Here is a 16,438-nt window from a genome sequence, read left to right on the forward strand (position 1 = left end):
TAGTTTTTTATTCATTCCATTGTTCATGTAAATTGTTTAAATTAAATACATGCTAAAATATATTGTTAAAAAAACATTTTAAGAATAACAGTTTGATTCATTTCTTATGTTTGTTTTTTATTTTATATTTTAATTCACATCAAAAATAATGTTGCGTAAAATTATTAGAATTTTATCTCTATTTTGTATTTATTTCTTTCTTTATTTATTTATTTATTTTATATTAGTAATAACTAGGGCTGCACAATATATCGTTTCAGCATCAATATCACAATGTGGGGGTCTGCCGTAGCCACATTGCAGGGATCTGCAGTGTAGTCAGGATTATAGTTGACCTGACATTACTGTTAACACCATAGTGGAGTATTTCAACGTTTAACCTTCGAGTGAAAGTTTATTATTTGCATGTGTTTTTAAGGCCTGGCTGTAAGAGTTTTAAGCCAACTTAAACATTTGGATACAATAAATTAAACGTTTGTTGCTTAAAAGGTTAAATGTACATATGTACTCTATTAAAATGTTATTGTAATTATAATACAGTAATTTCTTAAAGTGAATACTGTTTGACTCCTCAGAAAATCATAAATCTTTGTTCATTTGCTGCTTTTGTCTGTTGCATTTAACTATGCTTGTCATTTTAAAATGATATTTTATGCAGATACGCTCCCCTACACAATAATCTTAATCTTTAAAAGCTATTCAAGTCATCTGGTGAAATTGCATTTATTTGAAATATATATTGCAGTGAATGAAAATATTGCAATGTCAGTTTTTTCCAGTATCGTCCAGCCTTAGTAATACCCTTTTTTGTATTATTTTGAGCAAGTAACACACGTCTACAATCAATTGGATGCAAGTTTGTTTTATAAATTAAGTTTATTTTGTACTATAAATTCCTGTTAAATTATACTTTCACTTATTTTGAAAGTAAATTTATTATTAACACAGTTTTCATTGACGAATGCATATTGTTTCTGCACTGCATCTGTTCTATGAAATGTCCTCCTGTTGTACTCTTTCAGGTGGAAACCTTGACGTCTTGGTTCCGTCTGAATCTGTTTGTGGAAGAGACAAAACCAAAACTGTGTCTTCAGCAATTCTGTTCCACTGTAGCCCAACGGCGGGAGAGGGCATCCCAGAATTCTTGCTGGAGACCGATAGCTGCCAGTATCTGTTTGTGTGGCACACCTCCACCGTTTGTGAATTTATGTAAGTAAAACACAAACATTTAAACATTGTTGATCTGCCACATGAATAATATTTGACTTTTTTTTTCTGCAGTTCTTCCAGCTCCATAGACAGCACCGATGGAGGGGAGGAGCTTGCTGGACTTTCTGGGCGGAGTCAGGCTTTAGGGGCGGTGCTTAGCCTGCTGTTGATTGTGCTCACAATCTGTTTGCTTGTTCTCCTGCTGCACAAACAAGACAGGAGGTAATTCAAACTACTTTATTATTTTATGCAATGCCTTTAAATTCAAAAGGAAAACATACCGTCGATCTTATGCAAAAAAAGACTCCTAACTATTAGGTGTTTTATGGAATATCTTAAACTGATCATTAGCTATGTTTTTCATTCATTCAAGAATTCATATTCTTTTCGGCTTAGTCCCTTTATTAATCAAAGGTCGCCACAGCAGAATGAACTGGCAACTTTTCCAGCATATGTTTTACACAGCGGATGCCCTTCAAGCTGCAACCCAACACTGTGAAACACCCCTACACTCTCGCATTCATACACATACACTACAGCCAATTTAGCTTATTCAATTCACCTATAGCGCATGTCTTTGGACCTGTGGGGGAAACCAGAGCACCCGGAGGAAACCCACGCGAACATGGGGAGAGCATGCAAGCTCCATACAGAAATGCCAACTGATTCAGCCGGGGCTTGAACCAGCGGCTTTCTTAATGTGAAGCGATCATGCTACCCACTGCGCCACCATGACGCTGCTATGTTTTTTTCTTTTTGCTTTTTTTATATTTATCGACCTTAGTTTTTTAACGATGGTTTTCGGAAACACACCCCTGAGAGGGTTGCTTGATTTGGGAGGCACAAGCTTGCACTGGCGCGACAATGAAAAAGCGGTCGTTCCTTGTCCCGCCTGCTGGATATTGCACAAAGTACAAAAAAAAGTTTTTTTTTTTAAAAGTAAAAAGGCGGCACTTGCTGCTGCAGCACACCGCATGACAAATTGCAGCACTATGCATGAAGAAACATGCATTCTCAGTGGCCACATCTGTACTAATGCAATTAAAGTTAACCAATGCAGCTGGAAGGGCATCCGCTATGTAAAACATATGCTGGATAAGTTGGCGGTTCACTCTGCCGTGGTGACCCCTCATAAATAAAGGTACTAAGCCAAAGGAAAATGAATGAATGCAAATATACTGAGTATGCACAAATATATTTTGTACACATGAACTTTTTTGAATGCAATTAATCATGATTAATCCTTTGACAGCACTGCTTCCAAACCTTTACAAGTTTCTTTCTTCTGTTTAACACAAAAGAAGACATCTTGAAAAAATCTATATCTATAAAAATCTAAATTAAATGTATCCATTAAATTTGCAAAACAGCAAAAAAAAAAAAAAAAACTTGCTCATTATAGACATAGACAGTAATGTAAAAGACATAGACATCATTTAAAACGCTCATTGAAAGCTATATTAGTGTTTCTCAACCACGTTCCTGGATGACCACTAGCTTGCACATTTTCCATGTCTCCTTAACCAAACTCACCTGATTCAGATCATCAGCTCATTAGCAGAGATTGCAAAACCTGTAATGGGTGTGACGAACAAAGGAGATCCAAAACATGGATCCTTAAGGAACGTGGTTGATAAACACTGTATTGGAGTAATATATAAATAAAGTAATCGTTTGACAATGAAGATTGGTATAATGACAAAAAGAAAAAAGCTTCACCATTACAAGATTAAATGACATTTCAAACTATGTTAAACAGAAAATTACATTTTTATTTCTAATAATATTTTTCAATATTAATGTCTTTTATTAAAAGCAGCTTACCTGAGCAGAGGAGGCTCGTTTCAAAAACATTAAATAATCTGTTAAATAACTAAATAAATAAAACTTGCTCATTATAGACATGGACAGTCAAAAGTTTGGAAACTTTAGAAATTATTATTAATTTTATTATTATCATTGAAAGACATATATTCTTCTCATTAAAGCTGCATCTATTTGATTGAGAAATACAATAAAGTAATAAAATAATAAAGGTTTTATAAATATAAAACGGTCATATAGTGATACATTTTTTAACATTTAAAATAAATGCTTTCTGCATGAATATGTATGTAGTTAAATATATTTACATAAAATGTCATTTATTTTGTTTTAAAGCAGATTTTTAGCATCATTATACTATACCGTACTATAATATTACACTATACTGCTGCTAAATATTAAACACCAATAATAATTTATCATAACAAGTGCAGTAAATCAAAACATTAGCATGATTTCTGTTTCTAATAATTTAAAAATCTTCAATTGTTGTTGTTTTGATCACTAATATGCATAAAAAGATGAAAATATTCACTATTTACTCTTGCTCAAGTGGTTCCAAATAATGCTGTCAAATTGCGATCAATCAAATTTGATCAAAGTTTTTATTTATATCAACTGTATATTGATTTCTAAATGTTTAAATACACACACATACTGTAAATAAAATACAAATATATTTACAGATAAATGTATATTTAGATATGATATGGTTTTATTGATTTATATAAATATAAACAGATATTTTATAGAATAAATTCATGCATATATTCATATGCACAAAATATACTAAGGTTGCCACAAGGTGGCTCAGTGGTTAGCACTGTTGCCTCACAGCAAGAAGGTTGCTGGTTCAAGTCTCGGCTGGGCCAGTTAGCATTTCTGTTTGGAGTTTGCATGTTCTCTCCGTGTTGGTGTGGGTTTCCTCCGGGTGCTCTGGTTTCCCCCGCAGTCCAAAAAAATGCGGTATTAATGAATTGAATAAACTAAATTGGTTGTAGTGAATGAGTGCGTATGGATGTTGCCCAGTACTGGGTTGCAGCTGGAAGGGCATCCGCTATGTAAAACATATGCTGAATAAGTTGGCGGTTCATTCTGCCGTCGTGACCCCTCATGAATAAAGTGACTAAGCCATAGGAAAATGAATGAATTAAAATATATAGAGTATGCACAAATATATTTTGTAAACATGAACTTTCTTTTTGGATGCAATTAATCATGATTAATCATTTGACAGCACTGGTTCCAAAACTTTACAAGTTTCTTTCTTCTGTTTAGCACAAAAGAAGACATCTTGAAAATAGCTGAAAACCTGTAACCATTGAATTTGCTCTATTAGTCTGAACAATGAAACTCATTCAAAAAGCATGCGCTGCTGGTTATAAAAAAATTTCTTTATGTCATATGATGTTCTGCCCTAATACTCAACAACACCCATCATTGTTCCTCGGATCCCCAGTCCCCCAGGCCCCGTCCCGAACCTCTCAATAATAAACATAGTTTCACATGATCTTCATGTACTGTATAGAGAGCATATGACTCAACCTAAAGTTCATTTCATGTAGTCACAGAAAACCATCATAAGTTAATCAACATTCTAATGTATCGAAGTCAGTATTAGGTAAATTCATACAAATCAGTCTAATAATTATCGTTATAAGATAAATGCAAATTAACTTTACCTTCACAACTTGAAGATATTGAAAAATAAACAGTAAATGGAATATGTAAAGGTATAGTTCACCCAAAACTTACAATTCTCTGATCATTACTTACCCATGTTTTTTTTGCTTCTGTTAAGCACAAAAGAAGACGATGCTTATAAAAATGTTGTAAACCTGTAACCATCATTTTTGTTTTTCCTACTATGGAAGCGAATGGTTACAGGTTTTTAGCTTGCTTCAAAATAACTTTCTTTGTGTTTAACAGAAGGAAGAAACTCATAAAGGTTTGGAACCACTTGAGGGAGAGTAAATAGTGTGCATTATCATTTTTAGGTGAATTAAACTTTGATAAATGTAATATTTTTCAACATATAAAGTTGAGTGCAAACTTATTAGTCCTCTTTTTAAATTATTATACTATTTCAAATATTTCCCAAGTGATGTTTTACAGAGCCAGGAAATATTCTTTTGTCTGGATAAAGTCTTATTTCTTTTAGTTTGGCTGGATTATGTATTTCTTTAATAATTATTTAAGGTCTATATTTTTAACCACCATAAACATTAGACCCTTTTTACAATTCCCTGTTTCTCAGTAGAGGAAGGCATCATGGTTGGGTAAATTTAGAGCGCAGTGAATGGGAGAGTACAACAAATTATTTTTTTCACAATCTTATTTGTTAAAATAATAAAAGAAAAAACTCCTTGATGGTGTTATCAAGACTTTTAGAAAGAGGAAAAGAAATAGTTTGAATTGATGACGGCCAGAAGAGAGAATCATGTCAAAATTTGCCCTCAGCCCCATAGACGCTGCATTAAAAAACACATTGCATAAGCGGTAATTCGTTTTTTTTAAATTTGAAGCAAAGATTAGATGATCTATTTATAAATGCATATAAATGTTCAAATGATTTTTAAAAAATCTAAATATTAAAATTTTTCAAGATTTTAAGATTATGATGACTGTTAAACGAGTCATAGCATGCTTGTGAAAAGATCCCTTGATGAATGGCTAATGAACTAATCACTTTTATTCAATGACTCCCCTAATTAATCTAGTTATGCCCTTAATTGAACTTTAAATCTAATACTAATATCTTGTCAAAAAAAAAAAAACATAAAATATGTATTGTCATCATGGCCAAAACTAAAGAAATCAGTTATTAGAAATTAATGATTAAAACTATCATGTTTAGAAATGTGTTGAAAAATAACTTTTCTCTGTTAAACAGCACCTGAGAAATCATTGTAAAAGAATCATAATTTAACTAATAATTTTGAGTCCAACTGTGAATACGAGTTGTACTTGAGTTGTTTCACATCTGTGTATATTTTTTAGCCAACTTACCATCTAGAAAGTGTCAAGCTTCTACAGAAAGGAAATTTCAGTAGCTTAAAAACCACTGCTGTCCAAAAACTTGCCTAATTAACCTAATAAGCAAAAGCTTTTAAATTGCACTTCAAGCTAAATACTAGTATCTTGCAAACATATCCATAAAATATTATAGCAAAGGCACAAGTTATTAGACTAGATTAATTAAGTTGTTAAGTTTAGTTGTAAGAAATTAGTCATTACAGTTCTCATGTTTAGAATGAATTCACATCTGTGTGTTTTTTTTTTTTTGCCAACTTATCATCTAGAAAGTGTCAAGCAGCTGCCGGAAGGGAAATGCAGAATCTTACAAACCACTGTTCCTACAACTTACCTAATTAACCTAAAAAACATATGCCTTCAAATTGCACTTTAAGCTGAATACTACAATCTTGCAAAAAATATCCATTATGGTAAAGACATGTTAAATATCACGAGCGTAAACATTAGGTGAGCAGGTTACATTATAACCCTGTGTCCTAACAACAAGCTACCTCACGAGATTTGCAGTAATCAGCAGTTTGCATCAGACGAACCACGACAGAAATTTAAATACGACCACTCAGAAGCACAAAATATGCACTCACTCACAAGTTTGTAAGGTTTATAATCTATTTAATATATACTAAACTTCTTTAACTTTATTAAATATATATGCTGAATCACTGATATGTGTTGGCTTGCACAGAGTCACAGCTCTAAAGTTCAATTTCAAACAATTTATTTTCAAGATCTGAGGTGAACTATCTCCTGCTGCTTATTCAGTATATGGCATTAAATGTCAGCTAAAATGGCATTTAAACTCACATTATTAGCATTTAACACTGAATAAAGCACATGAGGTATACCTGAAGAAATCATGTCATCAGATTTTCTGTTGTTCAGCTGCAAAAAATCAAAGCTGTTTCTAAAATATAAATTTCAGGTGTTGGTTAGGACAAAAACTCCTTTAAATATGTGAATATTTCCTGTATTGCGTGCCGTTGCTTTTATTTAGAACACTGTTTAAATCAGTGTTTGTGCTTAATAGTCAGGCATACTACTGTTGGTTCTCAATCTGGCAACCTGCGCTTGTGTTTTTATCAATGCAATACCTAGTTCAACCACAGGGTGTCAAACTTGCATACTGCACCTTTAATGTGTGATAGGGGTCTAAAAAGGGGTCATAAACTAATATTTAATCAATTCAACTGAGTAGCGACTTGGACCCTGAAGCCAGTATTTTGACTTCAACACTATTAAGTTGTACTTTAGTTGCTTAATATCAATCTGTATATTTTTTTAGGCAACTTGTAATCCAGAAAGTGTCGAGCTGCTGCAGGAAAGGAAATCCAGTATCTTACAAATACTCCAGGGTAACATTTTAAGCATGTTCAAATGTAACTTCGAATTAAGCCAAATATGTATGTGCGTGACTATGCATGTGTGTCAATCTTCCTGTCTTTCTATCTGTCTCTTTTTAGGTGAACATGGATGAAGACGGGTGTGAAGATGAGATGGAGTGGCTGATGGAGGAGACCGGGACCCCGACGCGAGAACCACAGGAGAACGGTCACATTACCACCAAACCGGTCCGTGCAGACGCCCTGCGCTCCTTCTCCCTGGATGAGCAGGACAGCGAAGATGAGGTGCTGACAGTCCCCGGGGTCCGAATGGCCCCGTCATCCTCACGCCTAAAATCGGCATTACTCAAAGCAGAGAGCGACGAGGATCTGGTAGGGCTCCTCGTGGACACACGGAGCAAAGATAAGAGCCGATATGGGGATAAAAACCAGACGAGAGCCCAGTTAGATCCTGACGACAGCGACGAGGATCTGCTGAAGGTTTAAGGGGTGTCAAACGGACACCCGAACTGTACTTTTGAATGTCTCTGCCACCACGCTCCAAATGTTGAGTTTGTTTTTGTGGGGGGTTTTCTAAAGGGAAATCTCTCTGTGAGCTGTTTTTAAAGACGGCTTTCAAGAGCAGGTTGGTCCATTCGTCCGTAAAAATAGACTCGATGCCTTCCTCACAAAAGAGGGTGTTTTTTTTTTGTCATTTTGATCGTTTATTTGTTTTGTATGTTTGTTTTTTTTGATTGATTTTCGAATGATTTATGTAAACATTACAAGTGAATATTTTGGTTTTCCGGATTATATATATATATTTTTATTGTTATTGAACGATTTTGGGGTACGGTTTGTTTTGTTAAAAGGATAGTTCACACAAAAATGAATATTTGCTTATTTTCTCACCCTCAGTGTGGTTGCAAGCATTTTTTTGATTATATTTTGAAAAAATATATTTTGAAAATTGGTGAATATCTGCAACTATTGACTGGCATTGTATGTTTGTGGTTCCAAGCATTTTTGAGTTTCTTTTTTCTGTCAAACAGAAATGAAGATATTTTGAAGAATGTTGGAGACCGGTAATCATTGACTTTCATAGCAGGAAAAACAAATAGTATGGAAGTCAATGGTTACCGGTTTTCATCGTTCTTCAAAATATCTTCTTTTGTGTTTAACAGAATGAAAAAACTCTAAAATGTTTGAAACCGCAAAAGTACAAGGAAAGTTGATGGTTACCAGTTTTCATCATTCTTCAAAATATCTTCTCTTGTGTTCAACAGAATGAAGAAACTCTAAAATGTTTGGATCCGCAAAAGTACAATGAAAGTCAATGGTTACAGGTTTTTAGCATTCTTCAAAGTACCCAGCAAGCAATTTTTGTTTTTAAAAGATGTCTAATAGACGTATAAACATAGTCGTCTTGGCTTAAACAAGGCTAAATTTGGGCTCTCAAGTAAAAGTCTAATAGGCAAGAATAGGCCAATACTAGAATAGTCATCAAGTGAACCAAAATGAATGACTACACTTATTAAGTCTGTCTAATCTGTCTTTTTGACGACTAGTCTAGTTTTGGGTTATTCTTAGATGTCTTTTTTACTGACAGCCCAAGTTTAGCCTTGTTTTAGCCAAGCCGTCTACATTTAGATGTCTATTAGACGTCTATTAAACACAAAATTGTTTGCTGGGTATCTTATTTTGTGTTTAACAGACTCATAAAGATTCAAAAGAAGTAAAGGATGAAAAGCATTTTGTGTGAACTATCGTTTAATTGACCCGCTCACTGGAAGAATACACTGTTCCTGAAGTAATCCCGGATGATTGTGGCAGATGCAGTCAAAGACCTTTTCTAAACTACAATCTGAAGCAGTATTTCACATATCTTGAGCCATGTAGCACACGGAGGAGATTGATCCGCTTTTGCCATATTTAAATCTTCAAGTATCATGCTCGGCATTTGCTTTGACTTTTTAAGCGATGTTCATCTTAACCATAACATCCATCTGTAGGTGTTTCGTGCAGTGCTTCTTTTCCCACTAGTTCTGCCAGCAACAACAAAAAAAAGCATGTTCAATTTTTTCCCCGACTAGAGCTCGGAGCACATGCAGAGATTTAGTGCCATGAAGGAATGACTTTGCATATAGGAGCGCGGCAGGCTTCTGTTTAATTTTTTTTTTAATTATTCATAAATGATTGCAATCACAGCATTGGTGGGGTTTTGTGGGGTCTTTTGTGTAGTTTGTGAACACTTTGCAGTGATGTTCAGTTGATTTAGGTTGCATTTATTGGGCGTTATGATTTATATGGCGTCCCTAAAAGTAAATGGTGATGGTAAAAAAGTAATAGAATGGATAGATCGATGGATGGATGAATGAATGAATGAATGGATAGATGGATGGATGGATGAATGAATTAATAGCTGAATGAATGAATGAATGAATGGTGATGGTAAAAAAATTTATAGGATGGGTGGGTGGATAGATGGATGGATGGATGAATGAATAGATGGATTGTTGAATGAATAGTTGGGTGAATGAATGGATAGATGAATTAATGGATGGTAATGGTAAAAAAATAATAGGATGGATGAATGAACAAATAGATGGATAGATTGATGAATGAATGGATGGTGATTGTAAAAAAAATATTAGGATGGATAGATAAATGAATGGATAGGTGAATGATTGGATGGATGGATGAATGAACAATTGGATTAATGGATAGGTGAATGAGTGGATGGATGGATGGAGGAATGAATGAAAGATTAAGAAGAGTATTTTTATGCGTTTACATTTTTGCCGAATTTTTTTGTCCTATAGAAACACTTTTGTTCTCAAAACAATACAGTACAATGCCACGTACATCAGCGCCATCTTCCTTTAAACAACTTTGCGTTCAGTTTTAAAGCGTTTGTGTTCGCCACAACGTTTGAATTTCTCCAACAAACTTAGTGTTTTCTTTTAACATCTCTGCATTTCTCAATAAGTTGTTTCACTTGTAAATATTTAGCATTTGCTTGCATAATATTTGCATTTTACTTGCAAAACTTTGTATTTGCTACCAAGTTTTTTTGCAAGCATATGCATGTTTATGAAATTCTGCATTAGCTCACAAAACTTTTTTTGGAAATCTCTTGCAAAACATTTGCATTCTTCAAAGCAGCATTTTCTCATCCAAAATTTAGTGTTTTCCAAAAAAAGCTTAACGTGCTGCAATTACAAAATAAGGCAGCAAATTGAGAAAGATCTTCATCCGTATGACAGCAAAGTTTTTTGCTAATTTTCACAAAGCAAACACATTTTTAAAAAATGAGCTTGCTGCGCATTTGTGTTTGATCACAAAACTTTTGCAATGCAAAAAAGATGTGTGAGGTAAAAACGACTTGCAATACTCTTCTCTATAAATCCATAGCATAACTTTAAAGTAACAATGCAAAGGCTTTATTAATCACCATTTCTCCTTTAGTTTTTTACAGAATTAACTGATTTGTGTTAATGTTCATTCATAATGCAGACGTCGAGTTTTGTAATTCTTTTACTCCATAAAGAAGTGAACAGTAACCCAGATGGCTTAATACTGTAAAAGCAATCACCATTGTTCCTTCATGATACCAAAAAACTTAAATGAATGCTAAAAAACTGAACTTTAATGTGAAGTGTTACCCGTTGTTTACTAGCCGTTTCCTTTATTCTAATTTACATTTTGCACAGAATAAATCAGTGCCTATGAAAGCAGCCATACCTACAGCAGAAAACTTTTTTGCAAAGCACTTTTCCCTTTTAGCGTTAGCAGTTTTGTTTCGTCGACTGCCAAATTTGAGTTTGACGCCTGCAAATAATTGATTTGAGTTTTATATGCTGAATATGTGATCCGTCACTCACCTTAATGTCCTGCTGACTTAACTAGTTTTGCGAAAGACGCACTCGTTTGCATTAGTTGTGTTTTCAGGGTTGCAGTCAACCTTCCAGAAATTATTGACTAAAAGCTTCTTCTCACATGGCAGTGAAGGTACAGAGGGACGTTGGTCCTGTTTGAGCGCACGTGTATACAGTGTTTTCAAGCTCTTTGCTCTAATAGTTTGTCTCACAGGTTTGTATCACCATCCCTCAGTGTTTTTTTTTTTCATATATGCAAGTGGACAAAGGTTTGAGATTATTAAGAGTTTTTAAAAGATGCTTGTTCTGCTCAATAAGGCCGCATTTATTTGATCAGCAATACAGTAAAAACTGTTTACAAATAATTTCAATTTAATATATATATTTATAATTTTATTGAATGCAGTTTAAAATATAAGTTGCGTCTCCGACTTGAAGTTAAATTTTTTACGTGATTTCAGTCTTCAGTGTCACATGATCCTTCAAAAAGGAGTCATAATATGATGATCTGTTTTAAAAAAGATATCTATTTTTTATTTTTGTTATTAGTATTAAAAACCACTTCATATTTAGGTAAAAAACTAATTAAAATACATTAATGTTTATTTGTCAAGGGCACATTGAATAGCTTAAAAGTAAAGGATATTCATAATATAAAAATATTAATAAATTTAATCTTAAAGCTGTTATTTAATTTCCACAAAACATTTTTAACAGTTAACAATTAAAGAATCAATATTATAATTGATCATAATGAATTATGCTGAAAATTCAACTTTAAATGCCAAAAATTTGCATTAAAGTATAGTAAGTTATTAAGTTAGAATATTTAATAATTAAATGTAATAATTAAAAGATGCATTATTATAATTAATCATAATAGAACAGCCAATCAGCACGCTAGAGATATTTCTGAAATATCAAGTGACACTGAGGACTGGATTAATTATGCTGAAATTTTAGCTTTAAATCACAGAAATTAGTATTAAAATATATTACAAGTTATTAAGAATTAATATTTAGTAATTACAAGAATCATTATTGTTATTGATCATAATTGAACAGCCAATCAGCTTGTTAGAATGAATTCTGAACATGTCATTTAAGCCAACATTGTGTGACACTGAAGATGAGTAATTATGCTAAAAAATCTGCTTTAAATAACATAAATTAGTATTCAAGTTTATTATAAGTTGTTAGACAAAAATTTATTTAATTAACGTTAATAATTAAAAGATTTATTTTTATAATTGATCATAATAGAAGAGCCGATCAAAATGATCAAAATGATAAATGTGACACTAAACGACTGGAGTAATTATGCTTAAAGCTCAACTTTAAATCACAGAAATTAGTATTAAAGTATAATAAGTTATTCATTTATAATATTTGATCATTAAAATTAATAATTAAAATAGTCATTATTATAATTGACTATAATAGAACAGCCAATCAGCATGATTTTTGAAGTACCATGTGACACTGAACGACTGAACTAATTATGCTGAAAAGTCAGCTTTAAATCACAGAAATTGGTATTAAAGTATAAGTTATTAAGTAATAATATTTAATGATTAAATTATTATTATTATTATAATAATCAATCATAATAGAACAGCCAATCAGCATGTTAGAATGATTTCTGAAGTATCATGTGACTGATTTAAAGCTGAATTTTAAAGCATAATTATTTGAGTCATTCACAGAAATTAGTATTAAAATATATTCTAAGTTATTAAGTAATAATATTTAGTTAACCTGTCTTCAATAACAACATGCAGTGTATATTAACATTTAATCATATTTCACTGTATTTTGATCAAAGAAATGTGTCTTGGTGAGCAAGTATATTTAAAATACATTTTTAATCTCAGACATTGTGACTAGAGGTGTACGAATGCCAAATAAAGCCACAGCAGTTCTGTAGGTTTGCCGTCATAACTCGCGGTACGTCATTATGAAGTTAAAAAAAAGCATGTCTGAGTGTCTCTGTTTGAACTCTGCACTTTGGTGGACGTTATTCTCATGTCCTTTTGGGCAGATGGTGGATGGTACGCTTGATAGCTATTGCTAATCACGAGTTTCCCCTTTCCTTATTAAAAAAAAAATAGTCTGCGACTGCTGTGTTTGGAGATGTTCGTCTTTCAGATGTTTCCAGAAGGTCCTGGAGGAGTCCTCTTGTTCTCCTGGTTGAAGCTTTAGCTCCTCTCGGACTGTGTTTGTCATGTTTTTCAGCATCTGGTTTTGAGATTTCAGTGCTGAGATATCATGGCATTGTTTCAATAAAGCTGTCAGCTCCTCGGCATGCATTTTTATTCAGAGTGATTTTTCGTGCTTCATTTCACTCCAGATTCACTTTTCAACAGCTACTTGTTTTAATTTTTTTGATATGCAATTTTATGTATACTGTTCTTTATAATGCGCCATTTTAAATGCAGTTTTGTTAAATATGCAATTCATAGTCTTAGTGATTCATTTGGAACTGATTTCAGTGAGTTTTTTTCAGCTTATTTCAGTTTTAGGGCCATTTTATAAGCATTTTATCTGCTTTATTTTAGTTTTTTGTTTGTGCTTATTATTTTAATAATAATAATTTATTCATTTAGTTCAACCTACACATTACATTTAGTTACATTTACAGTTACATTTACATTTAGTTTATATGTAAAGGCAATATTTCTAAGATTATTATTCTTATATACACACGCACACACACTCACGGCCACTTTATAAGTTACACCTTACTAGTACCGGCTTGGACCCGCTTTTGCCTTCAGAACTGCATTTAATCTTTTGTGGCATAGATTCAACAAGGTGCTGGAAATATTCCTTAGAGATTTTGGTCCATATTGACTAAATATGACAGCATCATGCAGTTGCTGTAGATTTGTGATGCGAATCACCCATTCCACTACATCCCAAAGGTGCTCAATTGGGTTGAGTTCTAGTGACTGTGAAGGCCATTTGAGTACAGTGAACTCATTGTCATTTGCTGAATCTCTCATTCGCGATTTATGACATGGCACGTTATCCTGGTGGAAGTAACCATCAGAAGATGAGTACACTGTGGTCAGACATGGTCAGCAACAATACTTAGGTAGGCTGTGGCGTTGACACGATGCTAAATTGGCACTAATGAGCCCAAAGTGTGCTAAGAAAATATCCCCACACCGTTACACCACTTTCACCAGCCTTAACTGTTCATAAAAGGCAGGATGGATTCGTGCTTTCATATTGTTGATGCCAAATTCTGACCCTACTATCCGAATGTTGCAGCAGAAATCGATACTCATCAGACCAGGCAACGTTTATCCAATCTTCTATTGTTCAATTTTGGTGAGCCTGTGCAAATTGTAGCCTCATTTTCCTGTTCTTAGCTGACAGGAGTGGCACCTGGTGTGGTCTTCTGCTGCTGTAGCCCATCCACCTCAAGGTTCAACATGTTGTGTGTTCAGAGCTGCTCTTCTGCATACTTTGGTTGTAACGAGTGGTTATTTGAGTTACAGTTACCTCTCTATCTTGAACCAGTCTGGCCATTCTCCTCTGACCTCTGGCGTCAAGAAGGCATTTGCGCCCACAGAACTGCCGCTCACTGGATATTTTTTATTTTTCGGACCATTCTAAACACTAGAGATGGTTGTGCATGAAAATCCCAGTAGATCAGCAGTTTCTGAAATCATGTTCAAAGTCACCTAAATCACCTTTCTTCCCCATTCTGATGCTCTGTTTGAACTGCAGTGCATGATCTTGGCCATGTCTACATGCCTAAATGCATTGAGTTGCTGCCATGTGATTGGCTGATTAGAAATTTGCATTTATCAGCAGTTGGACAGGTGTACCTAATAAAGTGGCAGTGTATGTATCTATAATTATTTTTATTTATTTATTTTATTATTACTATTACTATTATTATTATTATGTTTTTTAGGATTAAGCTAATTTTTTATCTAGTTTTCATTAAAATTTTACGTTTTTATTTTTATATATAAAACTTTTGGTTTGAATTATTGAATGTTAGTTTATGTATTTAGTAACATGAATTAATAACGAACAATACTTCTGCTGCATGTACTAATCATATTTTTAAGATTACTAATGCAATATTGAAATACAAATTCTTGTTAACATTATCTAATACAGGTGGCGCAGTGGTTTGTGCTGTCGCCTCACAGCAAGAAGGTCGCTGGTTCGAGCCTTGGCTGGGTCAGTTGGCATTTCTGTGTGGAGTTTGCATGTTCTCCCTGTGGTTGTGTAAGTTTCCTGCAAAGACATGTGGTACAGGTAAATTGACTAATCTAAAATTGTCCGTAGTGTATGAATGTGAATGAGTGTGTATGGATGTTTCCCAGTACTGGGGTGCAGCTGAAAGAGCATCCGCTGTGTAAAACATATGCTGGATAAGTTGGCGGTTCATTCAACTGTGGCGACCCCAGATTAAGAAAGGGACTAAGCCGAAAAGAAAATGAATGAATGAATGATGTAATACACTGAGTGACAATTAAAATTAAAATCTAAACTTTAACAATAAACAACTTTATTTTGATTAGCTAACATTAACAAAGATGAATAAATACAGGAATAAATGTATTGGTCATAGTTTGTTTAATACATTAACTACTATAATAATTAGTATAATAACCCTGTATTTTGTTACTTTTATTATACAGTATATCTGTTATTTCCTTAAGAAATATTTTATTTTGTTTACTTTTTTATAATGTTTACTTCTGTATTTTATGATATTGTTGTTATTTGTTTATTTATTCACCTTTAATCCTTTTCCCAACAGCAATTTTAGTTCATCCTAAACTCGTTTCAGTTCGTTTTGCACTTCAGATAATTTCACACTGATATTCATAACAACTATTTAAATTTCACAGCTATTGATGAATCTAAATGTGAAGTCCACCCAGTCTTTCGGAGTTTAGTTAAATTAGTAATAGTTTCAAGCCCTCATTACATCACCGCTTCCCCAACACTCACTTGAATACAAATTATACCCTGAAAAACTTACATAACAGCTGTCCCTGGGGCTAAAGTGTAAAACTGTGCCCCCCGTCCCATCGCAGCATGTAATTGGTCAATCGCAGCTGGAATAGATCACGTTTCAGCCTCCTCTGGACTTTAGCTCAGTCAGCTGTCTGTAAATACTCCCCTCTCAACCAAACAGAC

The 16,438-nt window shown here is 33.6% G+C and overlaps 1 protein-coding gene and 1 long non-coding RNA gene across 5 annotated transcripts in view; both read left to right on the forward strand.

The window, feature by feature from the left end:
• Positions 1–9,598, forward strand: part of igf2r (insulin-like growth factor 2 receptor) — a 99,302-nt gene extending 89,704 nt beyond the window's left edge. For 2 of the 4 annotated variants that reach the window (XR_015517681.1, XR_015517682.1), the window contains 5 exons: positions 1,023–1,209; positions 1,282–1,431; positions 7,352–7,421; positions 7,530–8,530; positions 8,634–9,598. Coding sequence is in view for 2 of the 4 variants with exons in the window: in XM_087297050.1 (XP_087153176.1) it covers positions 1,023–1,209; positions 1,282–1,431; positions 7,352–7,421; positions 7,530–7,895 (773 nt within the window). In the remaining 2 variants the exon portion in view is untranslated. 4 annotated transcript variants of the gene reach the window in all.
• Positions 1–16,438, forward strand: part of LOC147839443 (uncharacterized) — an 837,962-nt gene that overhangs the window by 330,877 nt on the left and 490,647 nt on the right. The window lies entirely within an intron of this gene.

The sequence above is a fragment of the Danio rerio genome, chromosome 20 (genome assembly GCF_052040795.2).
Source record: "Danio rerio strain M-AB ecotype USA chromosome 20, GRCz13ab, whole genome shotgun sequence".
Classification (NCBI taxonomy): Eukaryota; Metazoa; Chordata; class Actinopteri; order Cypriniformes; family Danionidae; genus Danio; species Danio rerio.